At 32.0% G+C, this 27,500-nt stretch overlaps 1 protein-coding gene across 3 annotated transcripts in view; it reads right to left on the bottom strand.

Annotated features, from left to right (window-relative positions):
* The window catches only part of LIFR (LIF receptor subunit alpha), an 89,224-nt gene that overhangs the window by 28,088 nt on the left and 33,636 nt on the right, over positions 1-27,500 (bottom strand). For all 3 annotated transcript variants that reach the window (XM_074202649.1, XM_074202650.1, XM_074202652.1), the window contains 8 exons: positions 27,333-27,490; positions 25,816-25,930; positions 22,587-22,726; positions 16,304-16,467; positions 10,621-10,795; positions 9,722-9,979; positions 7,543-7,672; positions 1,557-1,726 (listed from right to left, as the gene is read on the bottom strand). In XM_074202649.1, coding sequence (XP_074058750.1) covers positions 1,557-1,726; positions 7,543-7,672; positions 9,722-9,979; positions 10,621-10,795; positions 16,304-16,467; positions 22,587-22,726; positions 25,816-25,930; positions 27,333-27,468 — 1,288 coding nt within the window. In that variant the 5' untranslated portion in view covers positions 27,469-27,490. The remainder of the gene's footprint in view (positions 1-1,556; positions 1,727-7,542; positions 7,673-9,721; positions 9,980-10,620; positions 10,796-16,303; positions 16,468-22,586; positions 22,727-25,815; positions 25,931-27,332; positions 27,491-27,500) is intronic.

Genomic DNA, 27,500 nt, shown 5'->3' with positions numbered 1-27,500 from the left:
AATAAAATATCATTAGCATTCATAGAAGTATGGCATTTATTTTTCCTACCTTTGTTTACCATTGGAAACAAAAATATCTAATTGCCTAAAACATTATAAAGTTATCATTTCTTTAATATATGCAGAATATTGTATCATTTCTGAGAACATTCAAAAGTAAAAGAATTTGAGTAGTACCCTCAAATATAAATAAGTATTATGAGAGTTAAGAGGAACTAAGAGTTAGTATAGTCAGGGAAAGTTTCTTTAAAGAATCCTTCAAAGGTAGGATTTAAGTGGAAAAGAAGGCATTCCAAGAAGGCAGGCAGTCTGAGCAAAAGCTGGAAGGGTGGTAATATAAATAGTTCTTCTAGGGAATAATAGGTAGATATGTTTAGTTAAGAGAGAGAGGGTTTATATAGGAAATAGTGGGAGACACGAGGAGAAGCAGGTAAAATTATAGACATGTAAACCAATCTTTATAGTCATGCTTAAGTGTCTTTGCCTTAATATCCTTCATGTCTTGATCCCTATGGGATGCTGGGTAATAGATTAGAAGCTAAAACAAACTAATTGTAACCCATCTGCATATATAGTGTCTATTTTTTCAAAAATCACTGTCTGAAACCAAAAAATGACTTGGGGGTCATTAAGAACTCATGAAATAATTTCAAAGCAGAGCAACTGTTGAATTTTCAGGTATGGTTCATTATTAGAATAAGCCAATTATTAATTAATTATAAAATGTTTGTGAAATGTTCAGGTTTTTAGAATTTAACTTTGGTGAAAATTAAATGAATGAAAGGTAGAAAAAGAAAGCAGGGAAAAAAACTCAATTTGGTTTTTTTCTGCTAATGTCAAGACAAATTAATTCCTAATACTTTTAAATCTTCCCAAATGGTTTATAAAAGAAAAGTGGGGGGTTGGGTTGAAGAGAGAGAAGGGAAAATCATTTATTAAGATATGCTGAGCCCTCTACAAATATTATCTCACTTGACTATGGCTCCTTGTGAATCAACAAAACAGGCCTGTTTATGAGCAAATTGATAGACTTCCAAATATAAGTTTTACGGATAAGTGACAATGCGAACACTGAAGAAAGAAGACTGAGGACTAGTTTCTAAAATATTTACATACAAGACAATATTTTCCCTGTTATTCTCTGAAAGGAGATCTCATGAAAGAGTCTGGCAAGATATCTCCTTATAATTGTATATGCATGACCACTGAAGTAGAAAATGAGTAGGCCATTTATTCATGAATTATGAAAATTATGAAAGTATTGCATTTTGGAATAGATCAGTGGTGCTGCTCAGTTTCAATTTTGACAAAACTGAACTACTTCTAGTCCAAGTTCTAGTTATTGATACACATTAGACATATTCATCTTTCTAAGTACAGGACACAATGCTGTTTAACTTGCCATTTTCATAATTATCATTCTCACAAAATGTTCAAGAAATGTTGCATAACAACATAATTAGTTAAAAAAGTCATCCCCAAAGATACTTTTGACTTTCTAAAATGTTAATACAACTTTTAAATTGCATAAAAAGTATTTTATGTAACACTATTACCTCTTTGAGTTACATTAACTAAAATTACTGCTTCAGATCTACCCACAGGATTGTTAGCTTTCAAGGTAAAATTGTATATTTCCTGACCAGCTATCATTTGAAAAATTAATTGATGATTTTCATTCATTTGTTCTTCATCTCTAATGTATTTAACATTTCTTCCAGAAAATCTGTAAGTCAAAATAAAAAAAATTAATGTTTTAGTACTGATAGATACTGGTATAAACAGTTTAAAACCCATTATTGTACATCCTACAATTCAAATCTGTAGCTGTGTCTATTATACAGTATAGGAAACTCCTTGGGACTTTGTTGAGAAGACAGATGAAGATTTTTAGGAAAAATTATGGCCAAAATACCAAAAAATAGTTAAGAAACAGTACAGAGAAAATTGTACTGGTTTTGGATGCAAGAGCGTGGTTCTGAATTCCATTTCTATATACTTACTTATCAGTGAGACCTTTGGCAAGTTGTTTAACCTCTTCAGATCCTAGTATCTCATTGAGGGAATTGTTTAAATAGCCTTTAACTACTCCAACTCTAAATATATGATTCAATGGTCCCAAGTTTGACTTTAAAATAAGTATTCACCTACCAATAAAGTTTCTCATGCTTTACTTCCATTTGGAAAGACAAAGTTAAATTTTTTGTTTATTCTGATTATTTATTTTAAATATTTAATATTTAACTAAGTGTTTTAGTTAATAATAAATAATTTATAATGATATATCAAATAATAATTAACACCAGATAATTAATTATTAAGAATAAGCATCAAGATAAATAATTAACACTAATACAATAAATAATTAATAATAAAATACTTAAGAATTAATTATTTTAAAGAATGATTATATAATTTTAAATTCAAATAAAGTATACAGACAGGTATTCAGGTAAATGTCTTAAGATGTTAATGGACAATAAAATAATTATAAGTACCTGAATGCTGAACTAAAACCATGATAAAATTTATAACTTAGAGATAATTTTGAAGAGGGAGGATTTGATTTTAAAGATATAACAGATGATAAGATACTAAGTAGAAGAAAAATCACAGATATTAGGATAAAAAAGGCAAGAGAGAAGATATATTTACAACTACCAACATATAGATCTATCTTCTTGTCTCTGTAAAACCTTTACAATGATCAAATCAATGCGATCCTCAACAAAAATATGAGAAAAGAAAAGAAAGGCTTTAGCAACTATTTTCTGCAAAAGACATCTTTAAAGTCATGCAGTTGATTATTAAAAAGTATAAATGATGCAAAAATATGTTTGAGCATAAAAAAGGCATTTGAGTTTATTTGAGGGAAGTAAAGTCATAAAGATTATCTTTTTTTTTTAGTTTTTTGCAAGGCAAATGGGGTTAAGTGGTTTGCCCAAGGCCACACAGCTAGGCAATTACTAAGTGTCTGAGACCAGATTTGAACCCAGGTACTCCTGACTCCAGGGCTGGTGCTCTATCCACTGTGCCACCTAGCCACCCCATAAAGATTGTCCTTTAACAAATATATGTTAATATCATATAAGACTCATGCATATGTTAAGACCATATAAGTTTCCCTAACATATAACTACAGAAATAAATTTGTTTAATGATCCTTTATCATTATCAGCTAAGACTTTAAACAGAATAATATGTACTTGTCAAAGGTATTTGCCCCATCATGATAGATGCTTTTGTACAAAATCCAATTGGATGAGAGATTCTTTAGAGATGTTGATGTCCTCCAAATGTTCCTATTTATGAATAATGTTCTGATAGCATCAAGTGTCAGAGTACTACAGTAAGTTTTCATAAAATTCATGACAAATCAAATAAAATGGTCTAAAACGTATACAGAAAAATCAAATAGATGAAGAAAGCCTATTCCTAAATTATAACATATAGCTAAATATGCATTCATTGATTTACTCTGTCATTACATCTATGTTGGACAAGCAGTGTAAATAAACAATAAGTTAGGCACAAAACTGAGTAGGAAGAAGAGAACAGGCTGGCTTGTATTTGTAAAACTGTGTAACAGTTTCAAAGATTCCAAAGTTCTCCTTGATGTAAAAAGCATATAGCAATATGATTCTGATAAACCTACATTGCTGTGAATCATGGACTACAACCTCCAAAGAAAACTGTATATGGGTCAGAAAAAAACTAACATGGGATAAGTACGTTGAACTACATTATTAGTGATAACTTATGAACAAGAAATGGAACACGAAGATATCCAGGAGATGTATGATTGGTAAAGGAGTACTTAACATTTTTGTTGAATTTAATTGAAAAAAAAATATTTTTTTAAAATTGTTGATTTAAATACCTTCTATTAAAAGTTTTTATGAAGATAGTTTTAAGACGTGGAATACATTATTAATTATGTAGAACTGTAAAAGTGATGTTTTTGATACAATAGGAACACAACCTATATCTAGGACACCCTATAACCAAAGATATAACAAATTTCAATATCAAGCAATAGATGTCATCCTTTTGAAATAACAGGCAATTTTTAATGCTTTATTAAAAACTTCTATTATATTCCAAGAAAAGATGAAAAAGAACACAAGCACTGCCAGAATACAAAGATTACAGTTCCTGTTATCATGGGGATATGATATACACAATTAACTATGTAATTCAAAATTAAGTCATTAAAAAGGAAGGAAGAGAGGGAGGGAAGGAAGGAGAGAAGGAAATAAAGAAAAGGAAGGGAGGAAAGGAAGAAGAAAAAAAGGGAGGGAGGAATTCATTAAGTGGTTACTATATGCCAGCACATAGCCTTTATAAATATCTAAATAAATTAATGATCCTCACAACCACCCTGGGAGGTAGTGGGTTATTTATAATCCACAATTTATAGCTGAGAAGTGCTATATAAAATTCATGAGGGGAAAATTATTCTTACTGACTTTGAGCAACCAACTAAGGTTTTCTAAGAAGATGGCATTTAACTGAGCTTTAATGGATATGCAGGAATTCAAGCAACAAGGTGACCTCTCCATCAAGAACAATAAGACAGTAGGGTACAGCAGTGAATGGTGGGGACCAGAGAGTCTGTCCTAGTTTCCCTAGTAGTCCAATGTGCCAAAGCACAGAACATTATCCCACATAAGGGTAGGGCAAAAAGTTGGAAAGCTAAGGTGGTATAAGATTGTAGGAATTAATGACCTTTCAAAATTTAGCTAGGCTGGTCCTTGACAACAGACTTGGTCTCTCATGTTCTAAAAGGGCGTTTATGTTTACTGACCAAGTCTTCTAGAGTACCAGGTCACTCCCATACCAAAATGAACTATCAGGGTAGGACTTTAGTGAAGGACTATCGTTCAACTGATATAATTTCAAAAATTAATATAGTGTATATAAAGAGTTCATGAATATATTTTTTTTTAGTGACTGGGGCTATTCTATTAAAAACTGCTCATGCCTCTGGGAATATATAAAAGTTCCTTGCAATCAGAGATTGGTTTTGGCTTTTCTTTGAATCTCCAGTGTCTAACATAATATCTGGCATAGAGTAGGCACTTAATAAATTTCTGCTGGCTCTGCCTGAGTATGTATACAAAAATGTAAGATATATGGTTTAAAAAGAATGTAAAGAGTTGCATTCCATAAGCCATATAGACATCAGACTAGATCACTCATCCACTGCTTAAATATAGTTGAATAGCATTAAAACTTGATTATTTGTATGTGAATTTTTCTATTTTTTGTTAATTTTCTGATACTGCTAACCTTAACATAGTTTTTTCCCTTACACAAAGCATACTACCAGGCAACCTCCCTTCACTCAGATGATTTATGCTCATAGAAAATTAGCTTAATAATATGCCTAAAATAAGAAAGGTTTTTAAATCTTTCATCTCACTTTATCTATATCATAACTCTGTGAGCTGGCATGTTCCCATTTTATAGATGAAGAAACTTGGAAAGATGGCAATTTTCTCAGGATCACATCACAAAAAAATGTGTTATGCATTCCCAAACCACATCATTCCATTTTTTAACAATATTATGAGCTATTCATTAGGGGAAATATTACTTACTATATAAATAATTAATTTTTAGGATTAATATGTGCTGGTGGGGATACTCCTTCCTCTAATTTAGATTGTAAAATCCCTCTGCCCCCAACTCTCATTCCACTTAACTGCCTTTTCAAGTATTGTTGTGGCCAAAACAACACGCTGGAAATCAGCCTTCTGATGAATCAGTCCTCTGTCAGCAAATACTTAATCTATTCCTGGAGCCTTCCAAGTTTGATAGATTCTGAAAGAGACTATACTATATTGGAATAACCTTCAAGAAGCTAGGGTCATTCTCAGTCATTGCCACATCATCTCTATCCTCAATAAATTTCAGTATTTCCCTATCACTTTCGGGATCAAATTCTAAATCCTATTAAGACATTCAAAGCTCTTCATAACTCACTGCTCTCACCTCCTAGCTTTCTAGTCTTCAACTTACATCCCACTGGGCATTCTTTGATCCAGGGGCACTAGCCTGCTCACTGTTGCATAAACTAGACCCTTAATCTCTGGGCTCTAGCTGTCCGCCTCATATCCTAGAAAGCTTCCTCATATCCATTTCCTGGTTTCTCTGACTTCCTTAAAGTTCCAACTAAAATCCCACCTTCTACAGAAAGCTTTTCCCACTCCTTTTTAATTATAGTGCCTTCCCTCTCATAATTATTTTCTATTTATCTTGAAAATAACATATTTGTACGTATTTGCTATGGACTGTTGGCTCAGGAGCAGGACTATCTTTTACTTTTCTAACTCCACAGCTAAGCACAATGCCTAGTACATAGTGGAGCTTAATTAATATTTACTTGTCTGACTGACTTTAGTCATCACAAGACCACATGTGTAAGTACATAGATTTCTGTATATACACACATGTACACATTTTACTTATGTATATATACACATTTTATAGGTATATGCACATATTATATATATGTGTGTACACAGATTTTGATGTATACACACATTTTATATGTATATATGCACACATTTATGTGTATATGTTCACATTTTATATATGAATACGCATGCATTCACATGTAAAATACACGCATACACATTTTGTGTGTCCACACACGTGTTTTATAGATATATACACAAATTGTATGTGTACGTACACATTTTATATGTATACACACATGTACATATACACATTTAAAAATAAACACATATATTCAGGTCACAGATTAAGAGCTCAAAGGGACCTAGGAGGCCTAGGCCAACTGCCACATCACCCTAATCTGGAAACTGAGGCCTAGAAAGGTTAAACAACTTGCCTGAGATCAAACAGGCAGAGTCAGGATTTGCATTCAAATTTTTGGCTCTTTTCCCTGTCCTGAAGCAATCATGAAATGAGTAGATTGTTCTGTATTAACAATTTACTCTCAAAGCAAAAAACCTGTAAACTAAAGGGATGCCCATAAATTGAAGAGTGACTAAGTTACACTAAGTGAATGTGGTAGAGTATTACTGGGATGCAAAAATGAGAAAACAGAGATTTCAAAAAGAAATGAGAAGACTTATAGGATCAGATACAGAGTAAAGTAAGCAGAACGAGAGGAATGATTTATAGAATATCAATATATAAAAATGAACAATTCTAAAAATCTGGAAAGAATGAAGTAGAGACAAGAAAATAATTCATATAATAACAACACTATAAAAACAATTTTGAAAGTCCTAAGAACTAAGAGCAATACAATAATCTGTGATTTCAAAGGACCAATGATAAAACAGGCTATCCATTTCAGAAAGGTGATATAGCATATAGTATGAGACACACATACACATATACACACATACACATGAAGGGAAAAATGGGACCGGGAAAAAATTTTATTTGATGCTTAATTTGAATTTTGCAACTTTATAAATTTGAAAGAAGGTTTGAAGAAGGGAATCAAATGATTGATTTATTCTTAACATTCACAGTTTTAAACCTTTCAATCGTAAACCTTACCTTTCATATAGTATATAATTTGTATCACGAGGGCCAACCAACCCAGTCGGTCTTCCTGGATTCCAGCTACATATAATTTCTTTCAAATCCCGTGTTTCACAGTTCAACTTTCTAGGGATATCAGGTGGATCTAATAAAGAGAAAACCATAGTTATTATTATTACAAAAACTTATATTCATGTCTTGAAGAAGTACACTTAAAACAAAATATCTTAATAATTGTGTTTTATTTAGTAATTATTGTTTAACTTCTAAAAATGGAAATTGTCATTCCCATATCAATATTAGTTAACAATTGTATTCAAAGAACTCAAGAATTGCATTTATCGCTGCAATATATTTTTGCCAGTTTCTTTTTATGTCTTCCTCCATTAAAATAGAAGCTCCTTGAAGGTAAGGACTGTTTTTTTCTCTATTCTCAGTTCTTACCAAGGTGTTTGGCACATAGTAAGACTTGTTAATTTGACTTGATATTTTCATAGTTCATTATACCAAAAACTTTTAAAATACTAAAGTGCTGCTTTTGTTGTTGCTTCTAACTCTTCATGTCCTCATCTGAGGTTTTCTTGGTAAAGGTGTTGGAATGGTTTGCCATTTCCTTTTCCAGCTCATTTTATTAATAAAGAAACTGAGAAAAACAGAGTTAAGTGATTTGTCTAGAAGTCACACAACTTGTAAGAATCTAAGGTCACATTTGAACTCAGGTATTCCTGACTGTAGGCCCAGCACTCTATCTACTGCATCACTAATCTGCCCAGTGCTACTTTTTGAGGTAGGAGTTGAACTCAAGTCCCCTGTGTCTAAGTTCAGCATTAAATAAGTATGATAATATAGGGAATTAGTGATTATGATGACAATGATAATCATAACTACAACTGGTTAGTATGAAACCATACACTTTTTAAGAAGATCACATAGTTCACCTCTGCTCAGTTTATTATTAAAAAAAACTCTACCCTTGATTAAAGAAGCAAATTATACAGGGTAATTGACAAATGCATCTATTTTCTCACATCTAACATGATGAATATGCTTAGAAATAATAAAAAAAAGAACAGGTATGCTCTTTAGGCTTAAGAGTTTGTGTTCTGCCCCTTCCCTAGAAGAAGAAAAAATGCTTATTCATTTTATCCAGAAAGGAAACCTATGGCGAATAACATCTTATTTATCCAAAACATTTATCTGGAAACCACAACTATTCAGAAAACAGAAATCAAGAAGTAACCAAAGATATTTTGGAGTTAAAATAAAGACAAAATCCACAGAGTAAGCTAATGCTCTTTACTCATAAATGTTCCTTAAGACCTTACCCTGGATCTGCTTTTATTTACTTTAAATACAATATTCTAATAATCTTTATCTGGTCTCTCATATTATAATAGATTAGACATAGATAATATGATAATATGAGGATGGGAATTGTTGGAAAGGCTCTGATAAAAAGCAACAGAAAATGATAGCTAACAGAAAATTGAGAGACAGCAAAACTACAAAAAGTAAGCATAACTTCTTTTTTTAAAAAGGCAAGCTAGGAGAAATTAGTGAAGAGGTTACTGTTTTGCCCGAATAAGATCCTTTCACTAGATTAAAACACAATATTCACAATGATGACAAAATCATTAAAAATGTTAAATTACTTCATTTCCTCTCCAATTTTTAGTTTATTCTTTTCACTCTTATTTTTGTTGTTCAAACATATTACCTGCAGCACTGCAGTCTTAAATTGCAAACTTCTGGAGAGTAGAAACAGATCATTCATCAATTTTGAACTAGAACAGATCTTAGAGGTCATGTAGTACAATTCTAACATTATATATAACATACATTCTCTATTTTCTTTTGAAAGAGTTAGGGACGTATATAAGGTATTGTCAGAATTTTCTCACTTTTTTTAGATTTCCATGAAAAAATTCTAGTTATGTGAACCAGTTAATTTTCTTAGGGTATCAGATAAATGGGGTAATAATATAAGTTGACTGAGACTGAATATATTGTTAATAATTCCATCTAAAATCATAACAATTAGACCCTACAAGTCTTACATAGCAAGATATAGTTTCATTAGCATTAAGGAAACAAGGAAAAAAGGGAATTTCAGAACTTGTCTAAGAGCACCAATACTAACAAACTAAATAAATATGGTTAGTAAAAATGATTCCTTTAGTGTGACATAACTTACATCCTGCAAATATAACTGTTCCACACACAGATGACTTTGTTGTAAAAACCACATTTGTTCCACCACTTGGAGATACAGTAATATTATTGATCTGGATTGCAACACTTTTATTATCAATGTAGAAAAAAGGACATTTTTCATTTCCAAAATTGGCAGTTAAGACAGGTTCCTGAACAACACAACAAAATGTCATATTTGAACCTACTGGTACCACTCTGTCTTCAGGAAAAGCCTTATAATTTTCTTTTATGGGTGGACCTAGGAGGAAAAAGAACACTCAAAGTTAAAGTGGTTCAGAAATTCACCATCAAAGTATTTTCTGTAATGGGAAATTAAGGATTAATATAGATGTAAAACTAAGAGTCTGAAATTTCACATTAAAATCAATGTGTTAATTTTATTGTTTTGAAAATAACATGTAATTTTCAAGTAGTTTACACTTGAAAAGCATAAAAATTTACTATATTGTAAAATGATTTTTCTTTTAATTTTCAGACCTATTTTTTCTTACTGGGGATAAAGAGATATGACAATTGAAATAAATTTCATTACAGCAATTAACATCTCAATGAAGGTGCAAAGTATTCACAAAAGTTAAGTGCCTCAAAACACTAAATTATACGTTGAATCTCCCCCCCCAACCACCATCATAACTGATCTGTCAATTACTTTATATTTTTTAAAGGTTTTATTTGAGTTTTGTGTTTTACAATTTTTCTCCCAATCTTACTCTCCCCCCCACCATGGAAAGCAATCTGTCAGTCTTATTTTGTTTCCATGTTATACATTAATCCAAATTCAGTGTGATGAGAGAAATCAAATCCTTAAGGAAGAAACAAAAAGTATAAGAGATAACAAGATCAGTCTGTCAATTACTTTAAATAGAATACATGGATTACCTGAAATATTTTTTAGTGGACTCCATTCACTCCACTCTCTTTGACCAAAAAAATTAAATTCATCAATGTAATATCTAATTTTCACATAATGTAGAATACACTCCAAAGGGATATCTGAGGTCCAATTCCAGTGATGAACTGAATCCTTACCATTCAGAGTTGTGTTATATAATGCCTAAAAAGGAGGGGGGGAAATCATATTTCAAAGTAGTGACAATAACATCCTAAAGGACAGAAAAAGAAAACATATTTTATACTGTGTAATTATCTAACACTTAATAGTTTTAAGATCAGTGGTCTTACATTGCCTTACATGGGAATTGCTGATTTTCATAAAGTATAGACATATTAAAGTTATACATGTCTCATTACCTCTACCCTCTACTCCAGTTTCAAGAGCCTGGAATTTTGGTATAAACACATCGCTGAAGAATTCCACAACCTAAAATGTTTGAACATCACAGGTCTGGATGAAAAAAAATATATAGATTTTTCTGGTTCACAGAGAAAGAAAAGTCAGTCTACAAACCTTGTAGATCAAAGAAAGCAATGGATTCAATTCAACAAATACTAAGTCCCTTCAATATGTTAAGTCTGAGAGTAACAATAGTACCACTGGCCCAAGGGGATTAAGGATACCCCCATCAAATTGACATAGATCTGGGTTCATAAACTTTTATTATACTAAAGGACCTTATCTTGGATCAGAGGGACTGATTTCAATCAATCTTAATGGCTTAATTCTTCTTCGAGAGTCTCATATGTATATATACCCACACATACATACATACATATTATAAACACAGATACAAGACTCATCTGAGTTTCTTTGCTTAATTTTGTCATTAAACTTGCTGTCCTACCACTAAGCAAATCTAAACTACCATGAGTATTATATGCTGCAGGAAAATCTATAAGTAGATATGTTAGACCTCCATCACTGTATCACTGTATTATTAAATATACTGACAGGTGATACATCAGAGAAAAACAGGGGCACTTCAGGAACACAGTTTCATTTCACACCTGGGGGGTGAGAGGGTGACTTCTAGCTTATCCCAAGTTCCTTAAACTCCAATGGGACAGTTCCATACCAGTTAGCACTGGATGCAATTCTTGAACTCATAGATTGGTAGAAATATCCATTTCAGGATTCTTCATTAGGTACCTGAACTTAAGAAAAGGAACTCAAAGCAGATAGGGGAGGCAGGGTTTTGAGATCCAGTCTTAGGCTCACCTAGGTATCCACATTAGGGCCAGGAGCCGCTGCTTTCTAGGGAGGGGAATATTCCCCAACTCATCCCTTCTTCTCCCTAGGAGAAGTCTCAACGGAGAACTTTCAACATCCTAAGCCACTAGTTCATAATAGAGGAAGAAAAGAGAAGGGAAAATTGTTTGTTGTGGTAGCTGGTCTGAAATTAAGAGATTCTTCCTGAGGAGGAATGCTTATCTTTTTCCTTTCCTCTATAATATGATTTTAATAGGTTTTACTTCCATTTTAAATTTTTGTTTAGGTTGGGACGAGCCCTTAATAGCAACAGACAAGTTTAGAACCCAAGATAAACTAAGTAGAATGTCATTTGTTTATTGAATTAATTTATCTTTGTATTTGAGAGTATTTGCTAATTCTTAATAAAAGACTTACTTTGGAGATTGTTTAAGAATTGTGAAGGGAAGTTTTGGAGCCTCCCTAGGTCTGGAGAGAAGTTCCCATAACTGGAAATATGAACAAACGTGTCAAATGCACTCCAGTTGATTTTCTGAGAACAGTAAATATACGATGGGGGGATGTAAAAAGGATATAGTACACTTCATGGAGTTGAGCTGTCCTATCTGTTTCTAGGCTCTCTATTCAGTATAAAAATACTTTAGGATAAGGGTCCCTTGTTGACCCCTAAGCCAGGAAGAGCTACCTGTTCAGTAAACTTTAAAAAGAAAGACAACTTCCCCTTTATTTCTCTTCTTCGCATGTTCTGAACATGTGGCTTAGAATTCTAGAAGCTCTACCTTGGGACATCTCTTGCAGAGGGTGGTAGGGAATTTCTTCCCCTCCCCTTTTTTCTTAGAAGTAATGGCCTTGGACCCTATCTGGAGGCCTAGGTGAGTCTAACACTGGATCTCAAAGTCCAGCTTCCCTTTCTGCTTTTTCTTTCCTTGTTCAAACTAACTGAATAGAGATTCTAAAATGAACAACTGACTTTCGAGTCATCCTGAGTTCAAGTGTTCCTGAGTTCTCTGACTGCTGAGCAGAAGCAATAGGTGCTTTCTGTGGCTACTACAAAGATTTTTGAAGAAGGTGACTAATGAAAAGTTGTAGACACTTGAGTTGTGAACCCTGAGATAGTTGTTCAGATAGTGGGAGTCATGCATTAATGTAAAAATAAGTGACTGTTCAGCAATCCCAGCAAGATCAAACTCTGGAGAATGTAATAGGAGTCAAGGATCACTATTTGATGATACTGTTTCATGATAGCTTTGTCTCGTCAAATTGTCCAATAAGTCTTTTGCATTTTAAGTATTTATTTTGCATGAAGAAAAAAAATGGAGATCACTATACTAGATCTATGTTGTTTCACTATGCAACAGTGTTCCTGGAGTTTATTCATGACAAAAAGGGACATCAGAAGATAGCTCTCAACTCCAAGAAAAAAAAAGATAAATGATTATTGGTTATAATGTTTAATGAGCACTGAATATCCCAGTCTACAGCAGGTTTCAGGCCAATTCCTGCCTGGGAATGTTTGAATTGGAACCAACAGAATCTAAGATGCTTGAGGACAGACTTTTGTTTTTGTCTCAGTACATCTAACACCCAGCACCATCCTTAGCAAATTACAGTTGCTTAATAATTTTTGTCAAATAAAATTTTAGAATAAAAAAAAAATAGCAATGCAGGGAAATTACAGAAGGACAGACTTAAGACTCAGGTTTAACAATCAGACTTGCCTAATAGTAAAATGAATTACCTCTGAAGGTTTTCAAAGGCAGGTAGACCACTACTTATTGAGGACATTAAAGAAGGCATTTCTCCTCCATGTATCAATTTTTCTCTCAGATTTCAGCAAAAAGCAATTCCAGGAAGCAATCTGTGTCTAAACCCAGATTTCACAACTTCATACAAGACCAAAAGCTGATTTTCTTTAAAATTTATTTCTTGATTTCTCAAACTTATTTCTTCCATATTTGGATACATTATCTACATTATTTACCTAGGAAATCAGCTTTTTAAAAAAGGATTCTTGGTTCAGCCATGAATTAACTTATTACCAACACTATAATTCTCATACTACGAATTATTATTTCAAAAATAAAATGTAAGATTCTTGACACCAGGAACTGTTTTAATTATATATCTATCTCTATAGCATCAATAACATCCAAGATTACGTCTGATATTTAACAAGTGCTTTAACAGATGCCTACTGACTATATGAATCCTACAATTATAAGAAATCATTCCTGTTCAGAAAGAGCTTATCCTCTAGAACAGTATTCTCCAATTAAAGGGTGAAAATCAACACACTAGAGTAAGAGAAGAAAATACTGAATAATAAAATTCAAATTAGAAAGTGTTACATACAATTTTCACTTTTTTAAAACTTGTTTTGTTTTCTTCTCATGAATTTTTTACCCTTAGTTCTGATTCTTCTTTCACATGACTAATATGGAAATATGTTAAACATGACTGTACATGTATAATCTATATCAGATTACTCATTGGCATGGGGAGAGGAAAGGAGAGAGAGGAAGGTAGAAAAACATGGAACTTAAAAGATTAGAAAAAGATGAATGCTGAAAACCATCTTCGCATGAAATTAGAAAAAATAAATTGAAAAACAACCATCATGACTTAGCAGCATGGCCAATGATATATCTCTTTCATTTGGAGCTTTGCCAAAAAAAAAAAAAGTTAGAGCAATGATGGCCTTAAAACCAATGATCAGAATAAACTTTTTAAAATTATATCTTTGAATTCCTGCATCACAAAGTATTAAACCAAAATTTTCAAAAATAATCGAGCATAGTCATGCTGCTCTCATTAAAAATATGTTGAACAATTTTTAGTGAAAGCAAAAAGAATATTTTTGTATCTTTAGGAATTCAGAATAAGAGAAGGGTACTTCAGGCTAGCATACTTCAGATGACTTTGAAAAGGCAGTAGTATAATAGCTAGGTATTCTAAAGAATGGCATGGCATGAGAGCTAAAAAAAAAAAGACATGGAATCTATGATCATGACTTCCTCTGCTCTGAGCTATGGTATATACTTCTGCCAACAGATCCTATGTTCATGGCTTTCCTACTAAATAGTATTAGAAACAGTGTGGTATAATGGAATACATGCTGAACGTGGAGTCTAAGTCCCCATGTCAATCACTTGCTAGCTGTATGGTCTTATCACAACTCTTCTGGGTCTCAGTTTCCTTATCTGTAAAAAAGAGGGAGTAGAACTAAAAACTCTGAGATCCCTTCCAGTTCAAGATCTATGATCTAACATTTCTTCACCTAAGAGATGAAAAAACTAATCAGATGCATATGAATGAGACCCTTCCCTTTATATAAAATTCATGACTTTCAGCTGCGTCAGGAAGTAATGTGAAAGAAATTGCAAACCAGGAGTCAATCTTATGCCCTCATTAGGAAGGTAAATGAAAAACTAGATGACATTGAGTATGTCAAGTCCAAGGCAGTAGTCACATTCAACATGGCTGTTCCCTTCTTTGAATGCTATTGGGGCAGGTAAATTTAAGCTTTTTAAAGGCAACCAAGGAGGTGGTCAATCTTCAAGCAGCCAATCCTCTCAAAGAACTCTTTCACACTTCCAGAAAAAAAGCATGTTTGAAGGCAATAGGGAAAGAATCAGTACATAGGAAAAGATTTGATGATTAGAGAAAGAGAATGGGTATGTTGAGGGAGACAATCTGGAAGAGGAAGGGTAGAGGATCAAGAACACATGTGCTTAGCATAGTCCCTCAATAGGTAATCAAAATATACAGCAGATTCCCAAATACTGGTAGAATATATGAGCATGGTGTACGTATATGTATAAACACAAATGCTACATATCATGAAGCACAGCTGTCCAGATAGGAAATGATATAGTAAAGTGATTATGTAACATATTAATTCTTCTATTTACTATCTTTGAGGTCAAATATTAAATACACAATCCATTAGTATAACACAAAGGCTATTAAATATCATAAATAGAATTATTAAAGAAGGAAAGATTGCAGAAAACTATATTACTTGGTACAGGTCCTCACATGCTTTTATTACCAGTGAAAGAAAGTAAAATGCAAAGAAGCCAATTGAAAATGAATTCATTCTAAAATGAAATCATTCTAAAAAGATATAAAAACTATAAAGTAAATCATGATATCCCAGGACAATGTTTTTTTCCTTGATCACAGGATCACAGATTAGAACTAAAAGGAACTTTAAGGTTTTCCTGTTCAATTCCCTCATTTGAAATATGATTAAACTTAGAGCAAGAAGGGCTAAGTTATTTGCTTAAGATCAAAGAATGTGAATTACCTTAAAAAGTTACCTAATCTATACCCCAAATACAAAGTTTAGTAGTGTAACAATGCCAAAAGAACACTAAATGTCATGAAAATCCAACTTCTCATATTATTTAGGAAGAAAAAAAGCAATATTTTTTAAAAAGGCAGGAAACTTACTACTGTTGCAACTTCCATGTCTTCTTTATATAGGACAATAATTTCCCAAATGACATTTGAATGATAGGGGAAAGCAGAACCATTGTCATTCCACTTTAGGTACAATGTAGAAGTTGAAAAATCAGCTGTCAAATTAAAATTCTGCAACGTGGCTGGAACTAAGGCTTTTGAAAACACAAAGACAAAATAAATTACTAATTTGTTTAAATAATAAACTTCACAGCTAACATAGAAACTTATTTTTCTGATCATAAAAAATAAAAAAGAGCAAAATTCTACATGTACATATATATACATTTGGATATGCATATTAAAATATGTATTTAAACAACTAAATGTGGGAATATGCTTACATATATTTTTTGAACTTTTACTTTTTTTTGGAATAGATCTATGATTTCATCTGTTTAGGAGGCACTAAGAAGTTAATGATACGTAAATGAAATTTGAACTCATGTTTTCCTGACTCTCCAGGTCTCCTCTTTATTATAATGCCAAGTCAACAGAAACACACACCTATTCTCACACACACATATACACACACATACATCAATAAACCCACATATTTGTTTTTTTAAATTGCCATATGTATATGATCAGCTATAAATTGGTTATATTTCAGAAGTTCATTGGTAAATTGTTTATGTGGAATATATGCATTTTCCATAAAGTAATAGCCTAATAAACTGGATGAGATATCAGGGAAGTCTACAAGAAGCTATACAAATAAAATTTAATGTAGTTAAACTACACTAATAATAATATCATTTTAGGTACTGATTACTGGAAGTCAAAAGGTTACATTGTCTCAAAAGAAGTAAGCTTTCTCCTTTTACTGATAAGAGAAAATTTCAAATCTCATTGTCTATACCTTATCTCAGGCCTTGGTACCAATATCTGATTTTATTCATGATACTTTTAAATTCTTAGAATAATATCCCTGCTTTAGAATATACAAGGCCATATCTTTCTACCCTACTCTCCCAAATGCTTTATGCTTTAAAATATATACCTTTTCTCTAATAACCATTCTGAGGTACTGAAGCAGTTATCATATCAGCTGTCACAGTATTATATATCTCAGCTACCTTAAGAGACAAGTAATTTGCCTAAATTAATTCAAGTTAATACATGAATTGCCAATAAAGTCTTAACTCCTATCTAGAGTTTTGTTTTTCTCGAAGTCTTTTAACCCCAACAGATTTCCAATTGTTAGAATTTATATAGTGGTTTTAAATTTACAAAACACTTTGTTTTACATATTATTTCATTAGATCAAGTAATATGAATAAACGTATTTTTGAGGAGGCAGGCCTGCCTAATGCATATCCCTGGTATCCCTGATATCATTTCAATTCTCTGCTTCTTTTCCTCCAATCCGAATGCAAAGATTTTATAAATGTTTTGTGTTTTTCAAATTGCTTATATTGATAAATGGTATGATGGGGGGAAAGGAATAGTATTTTTAATTTATTTTACTCATGATTTTGTTATAAAAGTCTATATTCAAACCAATTACAAAATCAATTATATTATCATGCATTTTATTAGCACTGAGATTCTATAGTTAAGCCTGCTGATTATCTTTGAGAATAGATCACAATAAATCAAAATTTCTCAATTAAGGAAAATAAGAGAATATTTAAAACTATAAAAACTTTACTTACACAGAAAGATTTAATGTAAGTAAATACAATGAAACATCACTAATTCAAACTATATACTAGGAAAATAATCTCTTACTAGCAAATTATTTGAAGAATTTTAAAGATAACTGGATTAGATAATCTACAAGTAATTTTTAATTCTAATTCCTATGATCCTATGCATGGTTTTACTATTTTTCAGGACACTAATGAAATTTGTTTCTATTACATTCAAACAGAGGCCATTTTTTTTCTTTTTAATTTAAATAGTTTATTCATTTGTTTTTCCAACTACATGCAATGGTAGTTTTTCCCATTTTTTTTGCAAGATTTTGAGTTTTACATTTTCTTTCTCTCTCGGTCTCTCTCTCTCTTCTCTCTCTCTGTCTCTCTGTCTCTCTCTTCTCTCTATGTCCCCCCCCCCCCCGCCTTGACAGAAAGCAATCTAATTTAGGCTAAACAGAGACTTTTTAAAAAATGAACAAAACCTACCAGTAAAAAATATGTCATCAAACTAAAGATACTTAAAACACTTTGTTCAAGTATTTTAAACATTTCCTTTAATATTCATATGACCTGTTAATTTTCATCATGGATGAAATAAACTTGAAATATAGGAAAATTTCTGGCAAATTTTATTCAAATCAGTCACATTTAATTATTTATTGAATGTCTACCATGTTCCTAGCACTGAGCTGTTGATCTAGGAATGCTAGAATGAACCATACATGAAAGAGTGAAAAAAATGAAATACTAAACTGATTTTTACTGACTCTAAATTCAACAATTTAGAAAATGGATAAATCACTAAAGAGTAAAAAGTTTCACAGAAGAAATTAAACTTCAAAACACATTTTAGATATTTAAAAATCAATTCCTCTTTGCTATAATAGAAAAGAGGAGATTCAAAGGACTAGGACCATTGTACAGTGTCAGGATACCAAAAAAAAAAAAGGGGGAGAGAAGGTAGAGCTGCCTAGCTCTTAGCTTGTTTCTATTTTTTCTACCAAGGATTACTTGTTGAAAATTTTGAATGACAAAACAAAATGATTAAGCAGGGAGCTGATAACCAAGATCAAGAATATAGAAAAGAATGTACTTAATTACTTCTGATATATTCAATTCACTATACACCCAGATGAACTACATCCTAGTTTACTTTAAGAACTGGTAGATATGACTGCTAAGACAACAGTGAAAGATCTCTGAAAGATAATAGAGAATGGGAGCAGTTCCACAGGATTAATGGAGAAGAGTTGTTAATGCATACAGCAGTTCAATGAAATCTGACTGGATGGTAGGATTATATGGTCTCTGGAATCTTTTCCAACTATGAGATTCTGTGTTGAGTTGGAAGATCAGAGGGAATGGCATCCCAAGAGGTATGAATAGTTCAGACTTTCACCAGAAAGTGTGTAGGTAGTTATAAAGACACTCTGACTTGAGAAAAAGTAATACTAAGAAACATTTTAAAAAGCTATGAAAGTAGGATACATCAAGATCCAAAAAACAAAACAGAGATGGATAGAAATTTTATAACTTATTCTGTCATTCTACATGACAGAAATTCATTTCAAAGTTAAATGATCTTCCCTGGGTCATACATTTAGATAGTGGCAAGATTAGGACTAGAATGCTGATCACAACTCCCAAAGCAGTACTCTTTTCTACATCACTCTAGGAGTTTGAATGTAATATTTTTTTAATAAGGAGTCAAAACATATTCATAAGTAGGGAAGGGTATGATAAGAATGCTTCAGAAATGTTAGTCTGAAAGGACAATGAAAGAGAATTTGGAGGAGGGAAAAGAATGGTGCCAGGGAGATCAGGTAAGAAGATATTTCAAAATTCTAAAAGTTCCCCAAAATATTTCAAAGGATATGTCAGATTTACTTTTATAATTTTAAAAAAGTGAAAATTATCAATACCTACTGTTTACATATTAAAGTGAGCTTTTAAAGAAATTCTTAGATTGGTAGACTCATTTATGGGTTCTTATATTACAAGCTTAGGTTTTTCTACCTCTAGCAAATTCTGCAATTTTATTTTTGGCTACAGGCAAAATTTCAGCAAAAAAGTATATTAAAGGCATTGTTAGATAGCCAACCTAACAGAAATAGGGAAGGAAGGTTTCTATGTATTTGACTTTGCTTTCAATATGCTTAAGACAGTTTAATGTTTAATTCTCAGTTCAATGAAATGTGACCTTTATCTATCAATATTTAATGAAATTAAAATTAAAATTACATTTTAAAGAAATTAAATATTTCTTTATCTTATAAAATAAAATTTTCTACCAAAAAGTTTTTCGATATTTGAAATCAGATATAAAAGGGGCAATATATATTCAAATTAAACATGAGACCAAATAAAATGTAAGAAGTCAAAAGAGAGGCCTGGAGAAAATGTTAAAAGAAATCTGAGAGGAAGAAAGAATCACTTTAAGCTTTGATGCAGGGGTGGAAGGAGGAAAAATCAAGGGAAGCAGAAGGTAGTACAAGTACTTGAAAGATGAGAAAGATTGAAAAAAATGAAAGACATCACAGGCATTAGTGACTGGCCTAAACAAAGTAGATGGATATTTTACCACAAATGAATTGGGAGGTTCCCTCAGTACTAATTTTTAAAATATCAACAGTTTTTACAATTGTATTTATCTGTGTACTTCTTGACATTTTGAACAAGAACTCAGGATTTTAGATTTAGAATTAGAAGGAACATGAGGACCCTTTAGGTACAAAACCCTCATTTCATAGGTGAGGAAACTTAGGCCCAGAAAGGGACCATAACTTGCTCAAAGTCACACAAGTTATAAGAAACAGATCTGAGATCTGAAGCTAGGACCTCTTGATTGTAAACCTTGGGCTGTACCATGCTATTGATGCTGCAACAACACAGTAGTTGCTACCTAAAAAGTAAAAATTTCAGCTGAAGGGGTAATTTGATCAAAATTCTACTTGAGTGTCAAAAATAGTTTAAACTAGGTGTATGTTTCAGGGGTTCTTCACCTTTTCTGTATCATGGACATAGGGTTCGGTTCAGCAAGGTGGCACAGTGAATAGAACCCCAGGTCTGGGGTCAGAAAGACCTGAGATTAAATGCTATCTCAGAGACATACTAGTATAGAAATCAAATGATAATTACTACATATTACTCTATAAAAAAGATAAAGCAATAATGTTGCTTATAAAATCATATTTCATGAATGCATAAATAAAGGTAGTTCACAGGATTATAGATTTGGAGCTTGAAAGACATTTAGTTTCTTTATATTACAGATGAGAATACTGACTTCATAGCATCAACAGTGGGATTTGATTAGAAGTCTTCTGAATTAAATTCACTGCTCGTTTCACCATACACTTCATCTGAAGTATTATATAAGCTCAGCGTTTAAGAGACACATAGATAATTTAGAGGAGGATAATAAGACCAGTGAGAATCTGCAAATAACTCCGCTTGAAAAAACAAACTTTAAAATTGGGAATGTTGGGGCAGCTAGGTGGTGTAGTGGATAGAGCACCGGCGCTGGAGTCATGAGTACCTGAGTTCAAATTTGACCTCAGACACCTCATAATTACCTAGCTGTGTGGCCTTGGGCAGGCCACTTAACCCCAATTTGCCTTGCAAAAACCTAAAAAAAAAAATTGGGAATGTTTAGTCTTAAGAAAAGAAGATTTAGGGAAAATAATATCTATTTCAGAATATTTTAACTGTTGCTACAAAATACTTTTATTCTTTATGACTGTAATACATAAAAATGTATTACTAAATAAGAAAAAAATTTTAAATGCAAAGAAGAGAAAAGGTTTAAAGATAAACAGATGACTGGACATCTTTGAAACTAATGTGCTAAATTTAGAATAAATTTTTTTAAAAGTTATATATAAAGAGATTTATGATTTCAAACCCATGTAATACTCTTTTTTTGATTAACTGTACATGGAAAAGTCCAAGTTTCTTGTTGTTTATCATGTTTACAATAATAAAACAAAACCCCCAAAAGCAAAACTTTCTTTAATAAAGAAATTCAGAGAAACATGAACTGAAATAAACCAAGAGAGAACACAGATAATAAACAGAAATATAAAGATATCAAAACAAATGAAATGACCAATCTCATTTCTAAAGGTGTGATAATGAAACAAAATTGATGATGAAACAGCTAATGAATTGTTATTTCCTGCTATTGTAGTATACGTTTGCTTCTACCACCATACCATCTTATCTACATCAGCCAAATTTTAAGTTGCACCTGCTCTGGGACAGGATATCAAAAAAACCAACTTTATTAGAATAGTGTCCAAAAAAATTAAATTACTTCTAAGCTCTCATAGAAACAAAGTGGACAAACTTTAGAGCTTAGAATTTTTTACCCCCATTTAACCAATCGTGTGTGTGTGTGTGTGTGTGTGTGTGTGTGTGTGTGTGTGTACACCAACTTTGATTTCTTAATAATTTTAAGATATTTTGAAGGAGAGTGAAAGATTCTGAGAATGAAATTCTGGATGAATCGAATATTACTACAGTACATTACTGACCCTTTTCAATTAATTAGAAAAGCAAAAGACATCAATATCCTACTGAAAACATTATCTTGATTTGAAAATGAATTTTTCTTTAAAAGGGATACTTACAGACACTTCTTTCATTTAGGATAAATTTAGTAACAGAATTCCCAGAAACATGCATGGAAGTTATTTTTATTTCATGATCAACAAGTGAAAGAGCTGGAATCTCAAAATGTGTTTTCTCTGTCTGAATACAGGAAAAGGAACTGCAATATAAGAAAGATCATTTGAATTAAATATAAAGTCAACAATAAAATCTTCAGAGAGAATGGATAACATTAGAAATGTTTTTATGAACTTTCTGCATACTGATAAAACAAAAAACTTGGGTAATTTTAACTCTAGACCTAGTATTTCTGGTATTAGTTTTTTAAGTCCCTTAGAGTTAGGGAACCTATTAGTCAATGTCTACTCTTCAACAAAGAAAAAAAAAGAACAGAGCCAAACGTCTGAAAGCAAAGGAATATACAGCACAGGTTTTATGCAGCTATTTAATAAATATTAAATTCATAATAACGAAAACCTCATCACAACAACCCAATTCAACATTAAATCTCATGATCAGAATTACAGAAAGTTATAAAGTATATAAAATTCATTCAATAATAAATAATGCCAGAAACAGCATATATGGAACATTTTAGAATATATAAAAGAATTGAAAGGAAGCATTTTGTTTTGCACATGGCTTTAAGACCAAATTAAACTGTATTCACTCAAAATAAGATTTTACTATGATTACTCACAATAACAAATGCTATTTTAAAACTATTTTAACATATGGATAAATGTATGCATTCACACTGATTTTGTTTGCATAATCATGCTAATTAGCACTCATCACAAGGTTGTACCCCTAAAACACTACCCAGCAGATTGAGAACCCAGACACCTCAGGAGTCCACTGAGTTCCAATCTAGGATAACTAGGGGATTGTGGACATTAGATTCAAATTTATTGATTAAATCAGATATCCTAGAATCTGTTCAATTTTATATTTAAGAGCCAGAATCCAATATGGTAGTTGCTCTAAGAATTCTAAGTTGCATATTATACCAAATAGAATCAGGATATTAAGCTGTGAAAGGAAAAAAAAATCTAATATTCAAACACATCAGTTACATAAGTCAATCATTAAATATCTATTAAGAACCAACTATATGCAGTCACTGTGCTAAGTTCAGGGGATTTAGAAAGATAGCAATGAAATACTTCCTGTGCTTGTGGAGTTTACATATACATACAGAAGTACATTCATAGAAAATAAGAGTAATTGGAGGGAAGGGGATAAGAGAAAGGGGAAGGCACTAAGAGCTGTGGAAATCAGAAAAGGCATTACATAAAAAGTAGCACTTCAGCTAAGTTCTAAGAGAAATTAGGATTCTGAGATGCAGACATAAAAAGGAGAGCATTCTAGTCATGCAAAGGCATGGAAAGCAGAGCTGGCATTCCAAGGGTAGAGACCAGTCAAACAACAAGTTTAGCTGAATCAAGGAATGCATGAAAGAGGTGAATTATGTTAAGAGTAGAAAGATGGGCCTGAGTCTAGAACTATCACATAACCCTAGACCCACAGTTCCCATTCCGTCCTGGCCATCTTGCCGATTTCCTAATCCCCCCCAAGCTGAAGCGGAATCCAATAAATACTGATACAGCAAATCATCATCCTAATGGTTTCCTAAGCTAAAGCATACTTTTATATTTGGTAATAACCCCAAGAGAATATATATTTCTTGAGGACAGGAAAACACATTTTTGTGATCTTCTACTCAGGGTTTAGCATAGAACTTTGAAAACATCAATAACTTCTTTTTAATTTACTCATTCATTAATGGTTATGTGGTCATTATTAACATACTACAACCTTTTATAATCTTACTTTTCCCATCTGTAAAATGGGATTTTATAATTTTATAATTATAATTATAATTTTATAATAATAACCTACTTTACAGTTACTCTGAAAAACTATGCTCTATATTGTAAGCCAGAAAGTTAAATAAAAGTTTTTTTATTATTATATTGTCTTGAGGATAGAGACAGAACCAGAATTATGTTTTCACAGATTCCTTCTTCATAGTAGAAGTTGAAGTTGCTCTGAATCATGTTTTGAACAACTCTCAAACAATAATTAGCATTTTCCTCCAATTTTCCTGATCTTGTATCAGATTTTTCATTTCTGATTTCTGCCATTTCTACGAATGAAGAGTTCCATATAAATGAATTTTCCAGATTACTCAAACACTCCTTTAGGTATCTATTTTTTTAAAAGGGATTTGGCAAATATTTCTAAATACATTCTGTAGTTAATAATGAACAGTTATTTTTGCACTGGATCTGTACTTGAAGAAGTTCACTCTTATCTGATCCTAGCAAAGGATTTTCAATTGTGTAACACTGACAAGTCACTTCACTTTTCTGAGACTCAGTTTCTTATTTGTAAAATGGAGATAAATGACAGTATTAAGAAGGGTCATTCCAATTCTAAATCCCATGGTTCAATTTTAGCCTTTTCTTAATGACTTAGGTTTAACATTTAGCACTGAACAGAAGCACAAAGGTAAATATCTCTGCATAATAACATATAAAAATGACCTTGGACTGCTATCTTTTTTGTTTCTTTCCATCCACAAATATAACTTTACTTTCTCAAACAAAATTTGAGGCTCAAATTTCACACAAAAACATCAGTTATAAATAGAAAGCTGAAAGAAAACATCTTCAAAGGAAAATCATTTCAGACTTTAAGAATAGTCTGACAATTTGATTAATCCTAGTTTGGGTGTAGAAAATCAATATGGGCTGAGAAAGGAGAATTTGTTCCTCTGAGTGGCTCTAGGGGGCACAATATTATACACTTAAAAAAAGCAGAATAGGAGGATTTGGCTAGATTTAACATTCTTTGATAGGAATTCTTCTGGTAGAAAAGAATGTATCTAGTTAACAACTAAGTCCAGAGTCTAAAATTAACCTCTATCAGTAAAAAGGAAAATACAAAAGAAAAAAAAAAGCATCTCCTTTGCAGAATAAAAAAAGGGTTTAACAACTAAAGAAGAGAAGCAGGATTCTAGGGCAGATATTTTCACCAATATTCACTGTCAGAAATGATCTTATTGTTATCTTCTTTAGAAATGACTGAGAAGAAAAATTTCACCAGAATTTATTTAAACATCAAAGAGAAAGGCATTCATTCAATTGTATACAGTAAAATAAGTATACATTTTTCTATTTCTTTTCACAAAATTAAAAATTGTCAAATTTCTTATATTTAATTTTAAGAAAATTAGAAGCATACCTGTTTAGAATACAAATTTCATAAGTAGTACCATGGTTTATTCTAGAAATGGCTTCCCAGGAACAGTTCCAGACCTTTAAGTTATGAGTTATACACTTTAAATCATGAGGAATCCCTGATGAACAAAAGTAATAGTACATAATTATTATTTTAATGTACAATAATAAAAGGGTGGCCTATAAGAATATTTCAGCCATGTGGTATATAAGGAATATGATTCACACCCCAACTACAAAAGTTAGCATTTCCCAGTATACGAGGAAGGGTGCCCTCAGCTTTGTTTTGTTATTTCATCTCTCCTATTTGTTTTCTGGGGAAGGAATGGGAAGTAGCTAGAAAGCTGAAAATGTGTGAAAGGTCAAAAGGGAGTCAGTAGTGTGTCTTAAAGAGAAGGTAACATCTTTATAATGGCAAAGAACAAGGATAATGGGAGTTGGGTGGATTGAATGCATGGATTTTTACATGTTATGTTAGGTTTAAAAGCAGAGATGCATTTTATTTAAGTTTACAAAATGTTTTGCCAGAGAAACAAATGGAAAATAACAAATGTGTTATAATTTTTTAGAAGCAACACTGCTATTCAAAGCAAATCACAGTTTTGGAGATTCAATATATAAGACTGGTAATTAAAACATACAATATCAGTAAGCTGTCAGATATGATGTAATGAGACCCAATGAAAATAGCAATAGCAGCATAAAGTTCCCCTTTTCTATATTCTCTGTATAAATGTAGACATTCCTATGATCAAAAATTTGATTTCTTTTCTACAAAAGGATTCAGTGGATTTTCATTCTGTGAAACCAAGTTATATAAAGATCAATACCAAAAAAAAAGAAAGCAAATTAATATTAGACTATTTGATCACTTATTTTAAAGATGACACAGTACTTGAAAAACTATCAAAATATAACAAAATTAAGACAGGGAGTTGTAATTAAAATGTTACTTATAAATCTAGGGAACAAAACACCAAAATATCTATGAGAGACATTCACATTAGATGGTCTTTACATTTCAAGGATCTGTGACTTGGCAGATTGGGTTATACTTCTTTCACTGATGAAGACAGCAACTCCTCTGACTTAATAGTCTTTCAAAGTGGCTGCAATTGAAAAATTCATCACCAGGTGGTGATGAATTAGCAATATATGTTCCTCACCAGGATCATACTCAAAAATTGCCTTTCTTACTTGATAGAAATTACCAGAGCTGTGCTCCTTTCTACTGGTATAACCTTTGAGAATCCAAAATCACCACCTTATCATAATAATACACTAAAATATAACTTTAGTGAATGGTCTTAAATGATATATTATACTTTAAAATAAAGGGCAGGATGGGGATGAGGGAGAATGAGAAAACAGATGGAGAAAACTAACAAAATAGCTTATTAAGTTTTTGCTTAATTGAACCATTGGATAACTGATAGCTAAAATGCTCAAAAAAAAGGACAGGTTATTTCTGAATAAACAGAATAACATTTGATTTTAATCAATTTCCTAATTCACACTCACCTCTTTTCTGGCCATGTGCTTGGTTCACTAAATATAAAAAAATAACTGATGATAGCCATTGGAACTTTAAACTAGTCCTCATTTTTTTATTTTCCCCTGCTTTTGGAAACAGTCTAAAATAAAAATAAATTTCCATTTTTGATGCACATCAGCCAAACCTAAAATTCA

The sequence above is a fragment of the Macrotis lagotis genome, chromosome X (genome assembly GCF_037893015.1).
Source record: "Macrotis lagotis isolate mMagLag1 chromosome X, bilby.v1.9.chrom.fasta, whole genome shotgun sequence".
NCBI classification, from domain to species: domain Eukaryota; kingdom Metazoa; phylum Chordata; class Mammalia; order Peramelemorphia; family Peramelidae; genus Macrotis; species Macrotis lagotis.
This window is presented reverse-complemented; position numbering and strand designations above follow the sequence as displayed.